The 21,092-nt window shown below is 44.0% G+C and overlaps 1 protein-coding gene across 2 annotated transcripts in view; it reads right to left on the bottom strand.

The window, feature by feature from the left end:
• Positions 1-13,103: 13,103 nt before the first annotated feature.
• ZBP1 (Z-DNA binding protein 1) overlaps positions 13,104-21,092 on the bottom strand; it is a 14,888-nt gene continuing 6,899 nt past the window's right edge. For both annotated transcript variants that reach the window (XM_025204699.1, XM_025204698.1), the window contains 6 exons: positions 20,824-20,904; positions 19,852-20,031; positions 18,657-18,827; positions 16,881-17,108; positions 15,674-15,889; positions 13,104-15,120 (listed from right to left, as the gene is read on the bottom strand). In XM_025204699.1, coding sequence (XP_025060484.1) covers positions 14,939-15,120; positions 15,674-15,889; positions 16,881-17,108; positions 18,657-18,827; positions 19,852-20,031; positions 20,824-20,904 — 1,058 coding nt within the window. In that variant the 3' untranslated portion in view covers positions 13,104-14,938. The remainder of the gene's footprint in view (positions 15,121-15,673; positions 15,890-16,880; positions 17,109-18,656; positions 18,828-19,851; positions 20,032-20,823; positions 20,905-21,092) is intronic.

Genomic DNA, 21,092 nt, shown 5'->3' on the forward strand with positions numbered 1-21,092 from the left:
AAATATTATCCCATGCTATTAGTATTCAGTTGTTGTCTCTTTCTTAGACCGTACATTTTTTTGGAGCGGGGAGTTTCATCTTCTTGTGCATTATGCCCGCCTGGCAAAATAAGGTCCTCATCCTCTGCCTTTTCTTTTGGAGATCTCAGTTTTTTCTTCTGGGCGTTAGCTGTGTTTTTTAGTTCTAAAGGAACACAATTTGACTGAACGTCTAATGTTGCTCTTTGGAAAAGCAGGGTATAAAGGAAGTAAGTGGACTGAAATATCAAAACCTGATCCTATTGATTGGTGTGGGCTCCTCCAACAAAGGAAATTCTCCAGGAAGCATCACTCAAAGCTTCCAGGAGCTCAATTGCAGCACCAGGCGCACAAACAAACACAGCAGCAATGGAAACCAGACACGAACTGCACGTGCTGTTGATGAAAAGGAAGGGGAGGCGGCCTTCTTCCAAACCGTCCTTGGAAGTGGTCATCTACTTTGCTCATAACATGCAGGGGCTGACAGAGCTCCTGGTGTAGAATGACTTAGAAGTGAAGTATTCGTGAAGGTGTGACTAGATGTGAATTATGAATAGCAACCAAATGACTATTAAGTGTGCTCTTAATGCCCAGTGGGCACAGATATTACACAGCAGCGTGAGAACAATGGTTTCTGTCTTATACTGGTGCATAACTTCCATTAAGGGTGGCATTCTTGGGGATGCATAAAGCGTCTGGAATTCACTTGGTGGTATTCCTTTGCTTCCTTAGCAGCCGGGTGATGACAAGGCAGGATTGCTGCCTTGTGAGTCACTCTTTTTGATAATAATTTTTAAACATGTTACTTTGCAGTTTGGATTTTTGCTTGTGCCTTTGCCCAGCCAAAAATGGAGTTATTGATGAAGAGGTGACTCACAGGGGGACAGGAAGGTGACTGATTTTCTGCAGAAGTCACATGACATCAGTGTCTACAGCCACCAGTAGCTACCTTCCTGTCTGTCATTTTGAACATCAGTTGCACCATAACATCAACTAAAAATAACAGCTACAAGTCAGCCGCAGAACCTCAGTTACACCTCAGTCCCCACTCCCATACAGCCCCTTCGCCCATGCTAATGAGAAATAAACTATTGGGTTAGACAAAGATAGTCCCACTTTGTTCAAAATTTGCATCAAACTGATTTTGAAGTTCAAAAAACCCCAAGTAAAGCCCATTTCCCTCTTCATCCTCCAAAATAACACAGATTTATTTTTAGCTGCTGTTTTGGATGCTGGTTGGGAGTGATACACTGCCAAAGAGGCTAATGTTACAATGCTGCCAGTCTGACAGGAAGAAGAAGAGACCAGAACATTTTCAACAATTTCCATTCAGGAGTTTTCTGACCTACTTTTGTAGCCCTCAGATGAAGCCCCTAGAGGTAGTATTTTCACAAGTGATCAGCATTGCCTTCATTCTGCTTTTATTGAAGTCAATGGCATAATTCCCCTGGACTTTAGCAGAAGCAGAGCTAAGCAAATATTGAGCCCCTGTGACCGGCATACTCCAAAAATGCATAAATGCTGAGGTCAGAAGGAGCCATTTAATGATGTAGCTTGGTTTTCAAATGCGTTACTCCAGCTATAGGATTTAATTCAGTTATAGTTCTGGTCATTTATCCAAACAACCTTGCCAAACCTATTCAAAGGGTCTTCCCGCATCACCTTTCCCACGGGCTTTTCCAGCCTTTCGTCCCACCTGGAAGCCACAGTAGTCCTACCACATTGTGTGACTGCATGTGACTACAGCAGGTGGCCACATCTTGGAGAAGAACTATTCAATTGTTCAGTCTGCCCCATGATCTGTGGAGCAAACACTGCTGTCACCATGTGCTCTGGCAGCAAAGAACTGTCTTAGGAAATAGATTCATTTCCTTTATTGTCCCAATCTAGCCACATCCCACAGCATCTTTAAAACATTAGCCCTGCTCTAAGGACACTAGTGGGAGGTCAGCAAGAGGTTTGCCATGCATTTAGCAAAAGCAAAATCAATCCCAAAAGTTCAGCAATCAATAGATCCCTGTAGGCACTTGCATAGAATGAGTGCTTTGAAAAAGACTTAACGTCCAACTGCCGGGTGGTTATCGAGCATTAAATATCTCCCTCTTTTCCCACCCCAGTCAAAGGGTGGAACTGGAAATTGTGACACTAATCCTTTTTTTTTTTTTTTTTTTAAATGGGCAGTGGAAAATATGACAAGTAAATATATATGGCCATAGTTCCACTGGAAAACTCCTTAAGACATCTGTGTCTGCTAAGTGCGCTATCCCATGAAATGAAGCATTCCAGACACTAATATAAATAAAGAGGACTTCGAATGACTCAGCCAGGTTGCAAAAAGGGTTTAATTTTTCCATAGCAAGTGGATACACTAGCCATTTGTCAACCAGAGCATGTGTGGATGTGTGTGGAGGGCAATCCTCCTGTCCAGCCCCTTTTGTCTGAGCCTGACATGAGCATTTTGTGCCAGAAAGTCTCTCTCTTCCCCTCACGCTAGTAGACAGTTCAGGGTTTGGGCTCCATTTTAATTTGGGTGTGAGGAGATGTGTTTCTCTTCACTCCTTGCTTGGCAATTAAATGGGGTGAGAGCATTGCTCTGCAACAATTTAGGTGAGAGGGTAAAAACCCTCCTATAGATGGGTCTTGTGTTCCTTATCATGTGGCTATATCTTTTCCACAGCTTTGGAAACTTCTGCTCAGATCTCAGGCAGGCTGAGTTTTAGGTTGGGAATGTAATAGTATAGTTCGGTTCAGTACTATTGTGCTGTATACACATTCCTGTTCAAATCATGCGCACGTTCCCTTTATCAAGCATTTATTTATAAATAATGCAAGCCAAATCCAAACCACACTGTCTTGGCAGTTTTAACCACCTTTTTAATGAAAGGTGTCCTCCTGAATGCAAGAAATAAATTATACGTGGCTCAACGGGTTTGTTGGTAATTTAAAGTTTGCCACATCCAATTAATGTACAGCTTTGATTTATCTCAAATAATGAACCCTTGTTTTCAGCTGTAATTTTTTCTGATCACTGAGTAGCCTGGAGAACTGATTTTGGAAGCCCAGAAGTAAGGAAGAAAGAGAGCGTTGTGAGCGTCTCAGGAAAAAAAAAAGGCTTTAGTGCCACATACTGAAACCAGAGAAAGACAATAAAATAAGAGAAGAACAGTCAGATGTGAACTTCCATTAACATTAGCAACATCAATAAGGCAACTTGCTCATTACACACATTTGAAATCATATTGCAAAAAAATATTTCAGTATCTGCTTATCAGGTATCAGTCGCCTATTTTCAAATCACTTGTTCCTTAAAAAGAAATTGCCACCACATGGTAGTGAAGCCATTCAGAGACCTAACTCTGTAGCACGTTGGCAGGATTTCTCAAACTAAAGATGCAGGAACCAGTTAATGATTCGTTTTCTACCAACTGTCAGCAACTGAATTAACTCACGGCTCAGATACTGATTTATACACATTTTTCCATAGCTGCACAGGGCCTGCAAGAAGTCATAATTAACAGTAATGCAGCTACAAGGTGACTACTTGGTTCATATTTAGCAAAGGAGATATAAAGGACTTAATTTACATGGGATATGAAACCTGTGGTACACGTAAGGTACAGAAGTATCTGGCCCAAATGCACTGGAGAATTTTCTCGGACTTCCCTCTATGCCCTGCCCTGGATTCTTGTCATACTCATTTACAGCTATCAAAGGATTTACAGTATAACCTCATGATAACAAGTTCTGTTTATAACCCCTGCTTTTAACCATCCCAACAGCTGGAACCACATTTTTCAATGGAAATTAGCCCCAGCAAATTAACTAACCCTTTTATAATGAACACCCTCTTTTAATGATTTTTTCTCCCACTCCCTTGGGGGTTCATTATAATGAGGTTGTACTATATTAAGACAACTCTAGCATACACAATTACCCTCCTCCAAACCCCAAAGTAATAGCAAAACAAAGCTTCACCAATAAGTTAAAGATACAGCATCACCATGTCTTAGTGAAAGTGCCATCAGCAGTGACCATTATCATTCTATTGGCAAGACTTCCAAGCAAAGAAATGGACACAGTTAATAAGTTCATCTTGAAAGACCCAATGGACTTTGAAACATCTGAGAATTGAACACCGCTCAGAAAAACAGACTTAGACTTTCATACAGGAATCAGGTTATGCTGAACTTAGAGATGTCAGACCACACAAGGTCCAAATACAGGCAAATATGAAGGCAATAGCTGCAGACAAACGCATAATTTTTTTTCATTTGTTTCTCAAAGCAACTTTCCTTTGACAAGTTTTGAGAAGGACCCACTTTTACTTTCTCAACCATTTAACAATGTGTTCACATCAGCATTTTTATTAATATTTTCTTTACTGAAAACCTAGTATCCAGGAAAATATAATCACTTGTGTTGTTACAAGTTTTGATGAAAAAACACACATCAAGTCAACACTTTTTTCATTCGGTTTTTTCTTTTTTTTTTCAACCCCAAGAAGGACATCTTGATCCCCTCAGAAAATAGTTTTTATTGGGGGGGGAAAAATTGATCAGCCTTAATGTGATCATTGTAATTCCAACTTCCCAGTTAGCTAGGACAAAGTACTCAAAGGTCAAGTGCGAATGTTGGCCATCAAATTGAGAACACGGAGTGGGAAAAGAAGCAAATCAAGGGTGTGGACAGAATTGCAGCTCCCTGCTGTAGCTCCTAATGCTCTGCAGGAAGTGTTCTGAGTTACAACAATCCCCCCGACCAAACAGAAGTTCACTGTTGGGTCCTGGGGGGAAGCTGGTTTCCCCTAGCAACAGCCCCTCCTCCCTCCCTGCCTGCACCATTTGCAGAAAGGGAGCAGAGGGAGCTCGTTCTAGGGGTTCCCCAGCCAGTGCTGGAGGGTGGGGTGTGTGGATTGGAGCCTGGGAGATAGGGGGGGAGCTCCAATTCACCCGCCCCACCCTGCAGCACTGGCTGGGGAACCCCTAGGACAAGCTCCTTCTGCTCCCTTTCCTCCCTCCCATTCTGCAACCAGCTCCAAGTCTGGGAGGCAGCACAGACAGAAGTTACAGAAGATCTTTTGTTTTGAAACGTCTTCCTCTGCACCCTCAGGCAATGATGGTTCAGATTTTTGTGGGATCAGGCCCTTTTCAAATGCTTTGCAGTTTCTGTTTGGTCACGGCTGCAGAGCACTTTCATGGGCCAGATCAGGCAAAAACTATCACTTCTGTCTGCGGCCCTAGTGGTTAAGCTGTGTCGGATGTTCTGGGTTCTGCTACTGTCTTGCGGTGTGACCCTGGACATACCAGCTGAACTCCTCTTTGCTGCCAAAGAGGAAGGAACAACTAAACAGAAGGAGGCTGTGATACTTAATTCATTAAATGGTACAAAGTACTTAAAGGGCCCCAAGCGTGTCAGGTGTTGTGTCTTCTAACTGAGATGAGATGTAAGAGAAGGGGGCTCCACAGATACAATAGCAGGTTGGAGGGGGAGCTTATTAATAAAATAATCAGCCGGCAGAGGCTGAAATACCTGTTGCTCTAATGTGTTTCCCAGGCTGAGTGGGTTTAAGCATGTTGTATGACCCATTTTACCTGCTCTGCCCATCAATCATACTTTGAACAGCTGGATGGGATGTTTCTTAGGCAGGAAAAAGGATTTTAGATAATTGTCCTCTTAGTTTGCCTCCCATGGTAGTATAGGGACCTTTTAGCTTCTGCCCAGGATCAAAAGATGGACCAGACCTCCACCGAGGTAAAACACTACAGCTTTGGTGTAGCTATGATGAGGATCAGGGCCAGGAGATATTGAGCTCTGTTAAAACCATTCCTACATGTGAGGTGGCCTGTGTCCACCCTTCTGTATTAGTTTCTCTCTCTCCCCAAGAGCCCACGGCTTTCCTGCAATGACCCCAACACTGTCCATGCACAGCCCCATGCAGGCATCTGCTAGACAATTGGGCTTCAGGAGAAAGCCTTTCTATGTAGCTTTTGTCATTCACTCCTCTCCTGCTCTTAGCAGATGCCAGCAGCAGAGAAGAAAGGCCAGGGGCACAGAGTCGAGATTTCCCTGCCGAAAGAGAGGTTCTTCGCAGACTGCCCATCTCAGCTCAGAACCGCTTGGCACCTGTGTCCCAGGGCACTAAGCCATCACAACAGATGGGCATAGGCAGTCATGAGACTGTGATCCTCCATCAGCTTGGGGTGCTGACTGTTTAGGGCAAATTTGCCAGCTGAGAATGTCAAACCAGCTGCCAGTCTGGAATTTGCACACCTATAATTACGGGGATATGTGATTTCTAGTCCAAGCTGGATTAATTGGCAAACTAAAAATAGGATCCACAACCATGTAAGGACAGTTTCTGTGCACAGCTTAAATTAGGAATGGGGGCTAGGGTAGGTCTGAACAGGCACTGAAGGAATGATGGCTTCAGCCCCAACTTTGTCTCACCATCCTGACGGGCCTGATCTCACTGAGAGTCCTTTATTATCATGTATTAGGTGCAGGATATCAGTGGCATGTGCAGGTGGCAGCCAAAAATTTGCACATTGTGCTCTGTGCAAACGCACAGTAAGGATAAAACTGCCCTGAGAGCTTACCTTTTAAATGGACACAAAAAGCTAGCAGGCAGGAGGAAGAGTATTACTCTATCCTTGGAAATGGGAACCTAAAGAGAGTAAGACAACATTTAGAGCCTGACACACTGGTATCATCATCTCATATGTGAGCCATCCTGTTGCAGTGGCTGTGTCTCCGCTGCAGTCAGTGGCTCACATAGATGCACCCAAGCTATCCCTAACCTGCTCGCTCAGATACGAATAGCAGCGAGGCCACAAGAGCACAGACTGCGACACAGCACAAGCCCAGCCTCAGCACTTAGTGAAGCCTCTTCTGATTTCACTGTTATTGGTACCCAAGATAACCTGGGTAAGCCTACAGGGGCTGTAATCCAGCACCAATGAAGGGTCAGCATTCCCATCATTTTCTCAACTCATGTATTTATATTACTCTGTCATGGTAATACAATAATACAGACAATAATATCACAGAATAAAGTTGTGGCAGAGACTGATCCGAGGTTTTCCGAGTCCCAGTCTCAATCACTGAGTTTAAACACAAGACCATCCCAGCTCTTGGCAGAAGCCAGGCCTGCTGAGCTCCATGAACTATAAGCTGGTTCTCTGGTTCTTGCAATCAAAGGGCCAAACGGGGCTGCCCTCACCCTGGGAACATGAGAACATGCTTATACTAAGCAGAATTAAAGCCAAATGTCTCTCTTTCCAGTTGAGTTTCAGGAGCTTGAGTGGCATTTCGATAAGGATCAAACCTTGTTTTTTCCTCCCCGTCTCCCCTCCACCACCTTTGCAGGTATCCTTAGAAAATATAATTAGGGAGGTTTTTGAATAGGGCAGAACCAGCTTGGAACTGAGAATAAGAAAACTGCTTCCTCTCCTAAACTTCACCTTTCTATCAAAATGATCCAAACCTTTTAAACAGAAGTCATGAATTATATATTACCAGTACTTTACATTTCATTTTTACTGCTGCCTTTGCACTTTGGGGTTTCAAGGCAATACTGGGGAGTTCAGAAATAATGTGATTAAAAGCTCTTCTTATGGTATCTCCACCCAGCAACAGAATCAGAAGTGACAACAGGCTCTTTTATGGTTTGCTGGTTTGTTTCGGGGGGGAAAAGGAGGGGTTGCTGTGAATCTCTTGTCTATGAAGTGCTGTAGGGGCTGAATCTCCACCATCTTACTCCACTGTACATTCACTTTTACCAGCATGTAACAAGCATCAAACAATTCCACTCTCTCTGGGTAGCATTTTATCTTGGCACAAATGAAGTGAATATAAATGTAGAATCAAGCTCAAGACTTGCTTTGCAGAAAGGCAGACACCCATACTGACATCAGTGGGATTTGCACCCATGTACAACTGAGCCCATAAAACTGAGTTACTGCCAACTCTTGAATGCCAGTCTATCCCTGAGCCAGATTAACACCACACTGTGAGTATCTACAAGGTTAAATTGCTTTTAATTTTTGTTTAATTATCTGCAATGGCACAAATAACTAACAGCATTGATTTGAACTTGGCACTGGAGGCAGGTTCCAAATGGCAAAGCATATTAAGAGATCGAACTATTAAATGCAGCTAATGAGCAAAATAATTATGTGGTGCCAAGCTGTAAAAGGTTAGGCTTTAAAGTTGTCACAGTTCATAAGCAAGAAAGATTTAATGGCAATTTTAATAAAATATTTATATGATAATGCATTTTAATCAAAATAGGAGCAATTAATTTGGGGTGTGGGGGGGATATACTGCATGCTTCCTGTTCTTGATTCATGAGGCCTTGTTGAAGAGCACACATTTTCTTACTGGATAATGTATTGGTCCCAACTATAAGTTCTTGGAGCTCAGTGTAGCTTGGGATAAATTGACATAGCAACAGGATGCAGGAGTGTACCAGCACTGAGAGGCTCCTTCGACATAACCTTGTATCTGGATCATCATTGCAACCCAGCAAAGAAATTGTGCTCTCATCCTAGTCTGGGAGTATGCTCACACCCACATGAAGTGTACCAGAGAGTCAGACCTTTCGTACACCATGGTCGCATCTACACAAGACGCTGATTGTGCGGTAACCCAATACTACTGCACAGTAGCACTACGTGGTAACAACCGTAGCTGTGCAGTAGCATCATGAAAAAGACGTTTGTCAGCATTACCCTGCAGTAACTCCGGTTACTGCGCAGTCATTTAGTACTAAACAAGTATTAAATGATGATGTAGTAACAACTGCGCAGTCAGCGTCTCGTGTAGACGCAGCCCGTGGGTTGTAAACCAGAGGGACCTGAGCGTATCACTGAAGTGCTCACTATTCAGAAGTGATGTGAGTACAACTTCTTTGCCCACAAACTCCACCAAGTCCCATAATGGTCCGCCTGCTGGTGGAATCGCAACAACTGTGCAAAAAGGAGCTTAAAATGGTCCCTGCCTCAAAGCACTGATTTTGTTCCTTCCTTACCTACTTTCCTAGGCAGAGAGAAGCAGGTATGTTCCAGCTCTGGCACGCTCCAACACCTCCCATGTCTCGCATCTGCAGGTATTTTACTGTGATCAAACATCCGAAAAACATAAAACCAGTGGGGAAAGATGTCATACATTTATGGGAACTGGCACAGCAAGCGATTACCCTCACTGCTGCAGAATAGTCATGCCACAGACCAGCGGTAGCCAACCTGCAGCATGGGTGCTCAAGTGGCACGAACAGATTGGGGAGGAAACAAATGGCACATTGGCAAACAGCTCAGGGAGCAGAAAGCTGACCACCAGATCAGTAATGAAAAGGGATCCGTGTGGCAATCAGGAAGGGCGTGGGGCTGAGTTGTGGCACACCTGGTGAAAGGTTGTCCTCCAGTGCTCATACTGTCTATCCCTGTCAGGCCATAGAAATACCTTCAGGTACTAAGGTACTGACCATTAACATCGCATTGCCATTCCAGGAGCTACCACCTTCATATTCCCAAGGCAAACATGGCAGCAGGGCCATCTGTGGGAAGTGGAGGGACACGAATCTGGGCGACTGCCCTGGGCCTCACACCTGGGGGGCCTTGTGGGCAGTGCTGTGCAGGCCCCACCGCAGCCGCCGCGCTCCGGCCACTCACCACCTCCTCCATCCCCCCAGCCGCTCACCACCCCCTGACCCCGCTCACCACCCGGGACAGCTCTGCATGGCGGTATCAGGCATTGATTCAGGCTTTTCAGCAAGTCATTCCCTGAACCACATTTCTCCTAGGAAGCATATCAAAGACAGCATGGCAGTGTTGAAATAATGGCCTCACCTCTAGGATGGGCACACATTTACACACTTACTACCCAGTATTTCCCCCCTTTAATCGGTTTAGCCTTTTGTGCTGTATACAAGTATATTTTTCACTGTCTACCATTGTAATAGCTCATCAGTAAGCGTTATGTTTTAAAGTGCGAAGTTTGCCCCTTCGGTTGGAGTCAAGATGAAAAGCTTTCCATGAACCACCTTTGATTGGAATCACTTTTGTTACCTTCAGTTTGGCCAGATGTTCCCTAATTACTTCATCTGACAAAGATTTTCTTTAACATGAAGACATCTTTACAGGAAGAGTTATGTAAGATCCTTGTTTAGTCTCTTTGCCCAAGTGAAGTAAGCCACACTAGGCTTCATCATCAAGGCTGGATTTTATGCTTGAACATGCAACTTAACATCAAAAGCTTGATCTTTTTTATTATTCAGCACAGCCTTTTTAGACCAACTCTAACAAGAGCCAAATGGCACATTTTAACTTGGGATTTAAAACTTTTATTTTTTAAAGCTAGAACGGAGTCACACAGCTTTCTCCTGGGGCTGACGTAGCTCTGTGTAATACCTTAAAGCCAGAATCTGACACCATTACTCGTTTAAAATAGGACTTACCTATATGAATAAACCCACTGAACAACGCTACTCAGCATGAGTCAAGGTTACAAAATCAGTCCTGCTTTAGGGCTGATCTTTAGCCCATTGAAGACAGATCAAAAACCTCCTTCTGTTGACTTGAGTCAGTCATTGAGTGGTCTGACGGATCCTCTGCCCATTACTCATGTGACAAGTCTTTGAGAGCTATTAAGCCAAAGAAGGAAGCCCCTAAGCCTTTAATTACCGGAACTGCCCGCTGCTGGAGGTGGAATATCAGACGTCATGGAACAACAATCTGATCAGTATAGTGAGGCATATGTTCCTATGCACCGGTCATTTGAGACGCTTGGCCTTGATTTGCTACTTGGCTACTGTCAGCCAACTTTCACTCAGGCTAGGCAGCCCAGTCCTCTGGTGTTACCTCCAAATACACCACACAGAAAAGAAAATGTGATCACTAGTGCTAGGCAGGAATCCCAGGAACATTTTTGAGCTTTCAAATTTTTTTTCCATTGTACATTAAGACAAAAACAAAGCTTTTCAAAAGTCCTCAGAGAGGCAGTGAGCCATGTCAGAAGAGCCACCAGCCAAGGGGCTGAAGCCCTTATGTCAGATGTAGACAACCAGGGTCAGGTCTCTAGTGTTCCTGATTCAGCACAGAGCCTGGGTCAGCGACACGCCAGGTTAGCAACCGAGTCACAGGGCTATTGGCTATTCTGGGAAGGGTTTCCTTTTTGTCTCTCATTTTGAACAGAAATTGCATCCTGGACCTGAGAAGCCTTCCCAATGGAAGCAGCTTTCTCCAACAGAATTCAGCTTTGCCAGGAAGATCCCAAAGGGCTCTGCTGATCACAGTACAATCAAAATATACTGCTCAGATGCTTAGCTTAGAGATTGGATGCATCAGTCATCTGTGTCGTTCAGTGATTAGCAGTACAGTATGTTCTTGGCTTTGGTTTTGAAACAAATCCACTTAATTTGGTTGCTATGTATTAAAACTTAGAGGCGGTTCGATGCAGTTTTGAGTCACTTAGCTTGATGGATGCTACCGTTACATATGCAAATTAATGTCCCAAGTTTCATCGCCACCCCCCGCCCTCCCCCGCAAGGAGGTACACCAGAGGATGACCTTAAGAGCCTCCTACAGTCACTAGTCACCTATTCTGTCAATCCTAAGTGCAATTCTCAGTAGCACTTCAGCACAAGCCTGGAAGCTCGGCTGAACTGGGTATGAGGTTCACTGTGTCTACCTGTCTCCTAGCCCTACACTTTCTGAACTTACCCTCATGCTGCAGGCATCAAGCATAGACGTCCACCAGGAGCAATGCCACAATTGCATAGTCCAGCCCTTCCACACCCCTCTTCCTCTGCCTACTGCCCCGAAGCAGAGACAAGTCTGGAAGCAGAGACAAGAGTCCCACAGACTGATTCCTAGAAGAGCTCTGCTTCACAGAGTGCTATGATCATAAGCTACACAGCATGATGTGGATGGCTCTGGTGTGGGCCTCAAGGAATGGTATAGATGGGGAAGTGCAGATCTTGTAGCTTTGGGCTAGTTGAGAACAACCTTAGAGTTGACCCAAGAGGTCAGCATAGACATAGCCATGCAACATATTCAGCACTGCTGAATCCTGTTGGCTTGTAGGGACAACTCTCTCAGTGTCTTTATTGATTTCTTAACATTGTCATGCTTTGGATGGAGATTACATTTGCTTTTGAAGGTAAATTATTTCTGGAAAGTTATGTTTGGTACTTTGAGAAGGTCTCTCTCTCACTTCTCATTCATGCTTCGTGTTTGTTGTTTTAAAAAATAGCGTCTTACCTGTATGCACCGAACATGGATCTGTGGCATTCACTATGCTGTAGCTGCTGGTATACTGTAATTTTCACTTGTTCCCTAAATTTATGGGATCCTGCTGTTAATCCAGCTGAGCTATCCTCAGCGAATGCCTGTAGTAATGCATTCATGGATGCCTACAATGTTATAGCTGATCTACGGATAAAATTCATGACCCTAAAAAAGAGATCCTTAACACATAAACTCAATATCTCTGTTAGTTCCAGTAGTATTATATGAAAGGACACTGCCAGGAAAATTAAAAAACTCTGAGACCTGCCTGAGATAGTCCACCAGGCTACTGTGGGTATGTGCCACCTTCAATAGCCAAGGGCACATGTGGCAGCAATGTGGCTGGCATCACATCTGGCTTCCTTTGACTCTCCTGCTGGAATAGCCAGATATCCATTTGCAGCTGGATTGACGGGGGGCAGCCTTCAGTATGAATTTGAAGCAGGACTTGAACTCATGCTGCTGGAGTGGCAGCAAGATGCCATGAACTACTCTATGCCAGGCTCCAGTGCTGGGAAAATTGGGTTCCCTAAATTCGAATTTTTAAAATAACCAGCCTTACTGGATGCAAGATCCATAGAAATATCCCCATAATGATTATGCCTTTTAATGAAATGGGTTTGGGGGAAAGTTTCCTGCAATTTTTGGCAAACCTAAATATTGCCACATTGCACTCATTCACAGGAACTTGAAAGTGAACTCAAAAATGAAACCAAATCACCTGCAGCTTTAGCTAGCAGGTGATCCAAGGCCAAATCTTCCTCATTAATGAAACTCAGATCAGGCCATTAATGCTTATAGTAGTTTAATGTTAATTGGCAGCTAGTCATTTTTCTTCAGAAGAGATTAAGTAAACCTCTGCCTCTAGCCTTTGACAAGCCATCAGAAATGCTTTGTCAGTATATTAGTGACACATTAATTATATATAAGGAAAACCTCTGCAGAAATGAAAAGGGAAAAAAACCCCATCAATATTCAAGATGTTGACTTTGGGGTATGTGGTTTCCATCTCTAAGGCTGCATGTTTTCCTTCAAATTTCCTTCCATGCTCCTTCAGCTCAGAACATTTTTCACACGCAGCTAGAAATCTCCTTGCTTCCGAGTCAACTTGGAAATGATGTTAGCGCTAGAAAAAACCCAACTACATCCATATCTTTCTGCCAGGGGAAGCCAAGGTCTACTGGTAAACTTTTCAAAGAAAGGGTCAGGAAATATTGGTCCTGAATATCTGATGTAAAACAGTACCATGGTTACTTCCATGGATGGCACAAAACATTCAACACACAACATGGCGAATTCTTGTCATATTGCCAGTCCCAAGCATCCAAATACTATGAGTCAGGCTCCAAAAAATAATCATGAGTGTGGCATTAGAGTCATAAGATTGGTAAAAATAATTTCTTTCACATCATATTTTGACGTTTGGACATTTAGGTCACACTGTGTACACAAGCTTAGTCTTCTTGCAGCATCCTGGGGCCTAGACATTCAATCCTTTTAGATAAAAGGCAAAAGATACTGAGCTCAAGGAACTATGGCTTTTAGCAAATCAGTGTATGGTGTGGGCATATCTCCCCCACCTTGAGCCACTTGGCTCAGAAGCGAGTGCCACAATGAAGTGCTTCAACTCCATTACCACATCCACTGCACCCCAAAACGGACCCAAGAGAGGGAGCTTGTAGCACTCACGCAGTGCTACACTAAGGCTGCTATTTATATCCTGTCCCTGTCAGGGTGAAGCATAAGCAGAAGTGATGTGGCGTGCATCTCGGGCACTTCCTAATTTAGTCCTGAGGTAGCCCTCAAGCCCTGTGTGAGTGAGCATTGGCAACGCTGCACTCCAATAGCAACCACAGTTTCTGCAGGGCCATGCTCCTAGGCAGGGACAAAGTCAGCACAGTTGTTCTTGCAATGCAAACCATAAACAGCTCTGTGCAACTGGTTGGGCTTCCCTCCTTCCAGCTTGTGAGGTAGGACGTTCCAGTTTGCATTGTTCCAGCTCCACGTCTCTGTTAGCATGGCATAAGCTCTGTGGGGCAGGGTTGCATCTGCTTCACAGCCCCCGGTCCCCTGTTTAGGTAGAGCCGAGACCCTGGAGGGGACTAGGATTCTTAATTAAACAAAGCATTAAGCTTCATATTCTTCCTTCCCGGCCCTCCTCCCTAAAAGCCCTAGTCTTCAAAAGGCAGCATCCGAATGCTTTGCCTACCAAGCGAAGGCTTAGCTCATGCTGTGGGATCATGTCCGCTCCGCCTGTTCAGTACTGGTGTGGGGAAGCGTCATTTCAGCTGCCATTGAAAATCCATTCCTGACCACAGCATGAGGTTTCCAACAGTTCTGGGCAGTTTTGGAGGCTTATCATGTTTCCAGGGCTTTGAAAGTTCACAGGTAAACTAAGCTTAATCCTCTATTTATTTTTCCTCTCTTACAAGACAACTTATTCAAAAAAAGAAATGTGTTCCTTCTCCCTTTTCAATGTTTTGAGCAAGCAGATAACACAAGGCTCTCCCCTAGTCCAATTATTCTCTATGCTTTTCCATAGCAAAAATCATTAGAACCAGTACATTTACTTGCAACCGTTTGTGAAGTTTTGCAGGGATTTAAAAAGTAAGATGTCATCTTTCCCCATGTGTCTTTTATTCACCTCCATTTTCTGAATCAGACTCAGAATCCACTAATTCTACTATACTCAGGTTATTGCTGTTCCCAAAGACTGTGTTTTTTAACATGGCACAAAGGATGGAAATATCGGAGAACTGATCCAGGTTGCTGTAATCACCAGATGTCCTTTCAGCTTCATTGGATGTCGAATCAGAATCTGGTGGGATTATTAAGTAAGAGAAAAAGAGAGAGCTCTTTTAAGCAAGTGAAGATGAGCATCACCGTGGGTTAGTAGCCCCGTATACTAGAAATGTCACTGAGCTGTGAAAGCCCTTTCTTAAAAATTAACACCTCCTGCTTATTGATATTGGTGGCCACCACTTGCTTCTGTCTCTATTTCATTTAACAGGGAAATTTAAACAGTGCTGTTGGCAAGCAAATTAACATGTAAAATAATAATAAACTGATCAGAGAAAGTACAACATGCAGCCAAGAGGGCATGAGGGGTCTTGCAAAGTTTAGCAGGTTAAAGGAAGGCCCCTCACTGTCTTGGAGTCCAAGCCTCCAATCCACCACAGCCACTCTGCACCGCATGCTGGGAGCGAGGCAACAGCAGTACTACGCTGGTCCAGACGTGGCCATCTGCCTTGTGACCCAATTTGCCAAGTATAACTAAGGTGCTAGTCTTCAGATATCAAGAATAATGACTCCAAGAACAGCCTATGTACAGAAAAGCCTACATGCATCAACACAGCATTGGCTGACTTCACCTGAGGTGTCATCGTCCTTATTTGCTGACAAGTCTGCAAGGTCAGCAAAAGCAATCCCATCACAAACGCTCATCTGATTGGCATTTCCAATCATGACATTATCCAGAGTAGACTTATTGATGCTGAGTCTCTGTGATGAAGTTCCCCCTGTCCTATTGGGTGTGCTGTTATGCAGTGAAAATGAAGAGCTGCTAGAAGGAATTTGACCAAACGAATCTACAGTGAAGAAAAGGACATGAACAATAAAAATGATGGCACCAAAACTTCCAAAAGACAAAATGAATGAACATCACAAAAGGTGCTGCATGTGGTTCCCAGAGTTGGGGTGGGAGGGACTTGCATTGTAATAGCAAGAGTGGCAGTATCCAATGGACTCTAACTTCCCAGAATGGAAGAAGATTCTTGAAAAGAAGCAACTTTACCCAAAAAAGGAAGAGGTGGTGACAACAGGCAGCACTACACCAATTCCGGTAATTGGGAACTTGTATAGTGATTTCCCATGGTCAAAAATGACTACGTATGGGACTCCTTATTTTACAGAGGATGATAAGCAGCCTTCCCAAGGCCATCGTGTAAGTGGAACCAGGTCTCCTGGCTCCCACTCCCGCACTCTGAGCACTGCAAAAGGCTGCCCCTCTCTCATCCAGCCTTCCCCTTTGAAGCCACAAGTCATTCTTTCCTTACATGGGTAGGGGGCAATCTGTAGGTGCAATATTAGCCTTGGCCTCTTAGCCTCATCTCCTGCTCTACACGCTTTAGGACAAAGCTGGCCCTGCCTAGCTGGGATGCAGGCTTCAAGCCAAGGCGTATATACTATAATTCAAGAGGCAGCAGAGTCAAAGGGATGGCTTGGAGATTGGTCAAGGATAGTTTTTATTATAGGCACAAGCTAAATCTGAGTTACTCCAAGAGCTATGTTCAAGATAACTTTCCCTCAAATCACTACCCTAAAGCCACTCTACTTCAGAAAACTCCCCTTCTGCTGTTGTGAAAAGGAGTCAGATGAGCACAGAAAGGGTCAAAGGGCAATAATTGCTCCTGGAATACAGACTCCAAAGCCCAAAACTGGCCCCATAATGTGTATTTTAACATGTGCAGAACAATTCAAGAACTTACTCCTAAAAGATGGGGTTTTTGTGGCCAGTAGAGGGAGATTTTGCTCATTCATTTCACCAACACACACCACAAACCAACATTGCGCACCTACCTTTTTCTGAAGTTCCACATTGGCCCACCTGCTCTGCTGGGCTGTCAACAAAGTCTGTCTTGATAACATCCATTTGATTTTGATTACCAACCAGAACATTTCTGAGCGTGGACTCAGTCACCTGGATGTCCTGGTCACACGGCATAGCCGCTTTAGCTTCCGAGTCATCGTACGAGCTCTTGGCGTTCTTTGTTGAACTCAGAGAACTCTGAGCAGTTGGGTTACAATCTGCACCATACATGCAAAAGGAAATCATTGTTAAGGAAAAGGGGGCTGCACATATTTACAACATCATCCCCTTAAAGACAAGTCTAAACAAATCACTTTTTGGTAATTCTCTGTGTTTACTCTCCCATGCACATTGGAATATTTTGTTTCAAGCAACCAAGACCTGGGCAGGCTGTAATAGCTTACTGAAGTCAATGGCCATCTTTCCACTGATATCAAGGGAGTTTGGATTAGATCCGGTAGACCAGTGGGAGTCAACCTTTTTGGCAAGTATGTTACAAATAAGCCCTACACCTTCTACGAGTGCCACTCCGATCCCTTTACTCAGCCTGATCCATCTCTCTGCTTTCTGCTTCCTGCCCTGTGCTCCCGGCCTGATCTGCTGTTCTGCTTTCTGCTCCCTGTCCTATCTGCAGCTGTGCTCCCTGCCCTGTTCCTGATCTGCTGCATGCCACACAGAGAGGCTGCCCATGCCACTTGTGGCATTCATGCTAAAGGTTGGCCACCCCTGCTGTAGAGGATCTCACCTCAGCAGAGTTACTGAGCATCAGGGACTGCAGTCACAGCTCACAACTGTCCTGTACCCAATGTGCTATGCTCTGGGAAGATCTGACGAGTCAAAATGCTTCATATCTGCTCCTTATTTGAAATGGAGGCCTCCTTTGTTGCCTCCAAACTTTGTTGCCTGAGTTTGGAGGCAACAAAGAGGTGCTATCAGATGCAACACAGATATTTTTACATTTTGAGTAAGACCTCATCTATGCCGGGGTGATATGGTTGTCAGTCTAATAACACTATACAATGATTTAGCATTCACTGCAGATAAGACCTGCCTTGTTTCATGACATCTGGCTGCACCAAGCAAAACACAACGATCCTAATTTACAATATTCTGTACCTCTACTTGTTAAGAGAGCTGTTGGCCTGGCCACTCAATCAGTGAAAGCCAAGTTAATAGCTAGAGGTGCAAATGCAAAGTTTTTTCATGTACATTTAGAGCCCAGGTTGAGAGTAGCTGTCCATTCAGTTAACCAAACCTCAGGATTTAAAAGCTCTGTGAATGTTTGGAGTTGGGATATAATATATATGAATGGCATTAAGGAAAACTCTGAAGTAGAATACATAAAGCAGGTTGAAAGCTGGTTATACAGGAAAAGACAGATTCATCAAATTAAAAGATTTCGTGGGAACACATCAGTTTTCACAAAGAGAAAAATGTCAACTTTTTAATGTTTTTTTATTTAATTGCATTGAGATTATTTTTATTTCCATTTAAAATATGAATCTTAATATTGTATTGTTGTAATGTTTCAATATTATGGCAATTACACTATTTGATGTTACTTAATAGAAAGTTTTTGGCATTTCCGTTTGAGAAGCCACTTAAAAATCTTGACATTTTATTCAAGTCTAAAACAAACATGTTTCAAAAAGTCACTTAGCCTATTTTCTGACCAGTTCTAGTTCAGTGCCTTTTGATTACTAATTATGATGGCTATTGTTCATAAATAGTAGAACATCAATAACATTTTAGAGAGAAATAATTACCATTGTTTTTATCCATCACGTTTGCAGTATTGTTATGCCCAATCTGTGTAGCAGTGGAATGAGAAATATGAACAGCACTGTGATCCCCTGGCAGAGAAATATTGTTTATTGGATTAGTCTGAAGAATATAGGTTATACTTGGCTTCACTTTAGGACCTGTTGCTTTGTAATCTGTAACAAAATAAAAGGCACATTAGTCATTAATAGATTGACAAGTTACCGTCAAAGTGATTATATATGGAATGGGGTGAGAAAAACCAAACTGGAAGTTCAGCTTTATGGAAGAAAGCTCTTAGAAATGGCTCTAATTAAATCACTCACAGCATCTTGTGTACTCAGCGCCCCATGCTTCAAAATGGCTCATTCAACGCGCTTTAGTGAAAGCACCCCCACCCCCATTTGAAATGCTGGAATGCTGAGTACACAAGGTGTGGAGGCTACTGGAGTGTGCTAATTAGCATGCTCCAGCAGACTTGATCAACCAAGTCTGCTCCAACGCGCTGCAATTACAGCGCATCAGAGCAGTGTCCCTGCACATCTACAGGTACCCTATGAAAGCAAGTGTGAGCGAATGTAACCTCTGATCAAACCAGTCAGTAGTGAAAGCTGCTGTACATCACCCAGTGGTACCCAAAAATGAGGTACAGTAACCAACAACAATAGGGATGCCATATATCTAAAGGCAAATGCTGATCTTTGTAAAAGAACTGATCAACCAAAATGTGATGAAACAATTCCAGAAGGAGAATTATACAAGACTTCTCTTTTTCCAGTATATAACATCTTCTAGTGATTACTCAGTGCTAAAAAGATCAAGACCTCTGAGTTCTGAATTTGTGGGGAGGTATATGCATTATTCCCACACGATACACGGGGAACTGGGAGCACAGAGCTGTTAAATCACAGCCTACCCCAGGTCCCCACAAAGGGAATCCACAAGATGAGTCAAGGGCATTGACTGCAGCCTCCCAACCCCCAACCCTCTTCATCATCATTTATGCTTAAAGGTAAAGCCATCGGCAAACCTTAGTGTGGATATGCAAATTGAAAAGTAGTCAAAATTCTCTGATCTGAACTGGCTCAGGGAAGGAACTTGGTTCTCTAGCTGAAAGTCTTTACAGCCAAAAAGAAAACAAAGCACTCTTTTGTGACGGAGCCCAGAATCGGGTTATGAAGGTCTCTCCCAGTACAGTACCTGCTCCCTTGCTATAACATGACCACAGTTTCTGTTCCTCATCGAAGTGGAGGAGATGTTTTCTCATCAGTGCATATAAATCTGGATTGACGTCCTTTTGCGTCTGCTTCCCAAGGTGTTTGGCAATGCTTAAAGCCCTCTGAGGTCCATTTTCATGCAGATATGAACACATCCTTTCCTCTAAGAAACAAAGGCCTGGCTTATTGATTCAATCTGACTACAGGAGGATAATCTAGCTCTGTTTGCAGCATGTCCCTTGGAAAGACTGGGTCAAGAGTACCCACCCTGGCACCTGTGGCCATTCACAGTCCACCTGCTTGAAGGACTTCTCCAGGATTGTGAGTAAGGAGCACCAGGCTACCACCCAGGCGCAAGTGCCCAGACTCGGCCCCACTACTGTATTTGCTGAAGAGGAAATGGGGAGTAGGGGCAACCCTGGCTCTGCTTGCAGGCACCAATTACCAGGGCTGGTTGGCTGCACGTGTTTAAGAGAGGAGTAAGCCGCTAAAGGCATGTTGCAATGCCTCTACACCCCTTTGCACCAATGGCATCGGGGAAGGACTCTGCCTCTCTGAAAGAATATTACTAATGGTTCATGGGGGAAAAAATCAGGCTGTGCCTGCCACATCCCATTGCCTATACAAGCACTAGCAAGGGAATGGCATTTGCTAGGCCTCTACACATGCTCTTGCACAGCAGTTCCCAAACTCTGCCAGACTGTGCACGACCACTTTAAAATGATACAACCTGAAGCACCACCAACACATTTTTGTCATATAAAGCAATTATAATAACTCTCTTAAAGCGTACCACTGACAGGTTGTCTGCGTATCACTGGTGGTGCGCGTGCCACAGATTGGGACTCTAGCACACTCTAGCATATCAGTAAACCTCCATTGTGGCTGCTGACATGCAAGGAATTAAAATCAGCCTATTCAGCCTTAGAAACTTCACATGCACCAAATGGCTTACGTGTTTCTGTCAGCCCACTGTTGTTTCTCGCAGGCACCACAGCATTCCCACGCCGGCCCCACGGCACCAGGGCAGTGTCAGCTACAAGAGAGAACATTGTCGGGCACTGTAACTTGGATGAAAAGAGAACTGTGAAAGATCTGCTGTTTAGCCAGACAGAGGGACAAGGGTCCTCCTCCTCCTCCTCTCTTGTACCAGTCTCCAAAGCCACATTTGCATCCTTGCTCGATTCCTTTGCACAAGCCCAGAGAACAGGGGGCTTTGCAAGC

Source organism: Alligator sinensis, unplaced genomic scaffold, assembly GCF_000455745.1.
Source record: "Alligator sinensis unplaced genomic scaffold, ASM45574v1 scaffold970_1, whole genome shotgun sequence".
Classification (NCBI taxonomy): domain Eukaryota; kingdom Metazoa; phylum Chordata; order Crocodylia; family Alligatoridae; genus Alligator; species Alligator sinensis.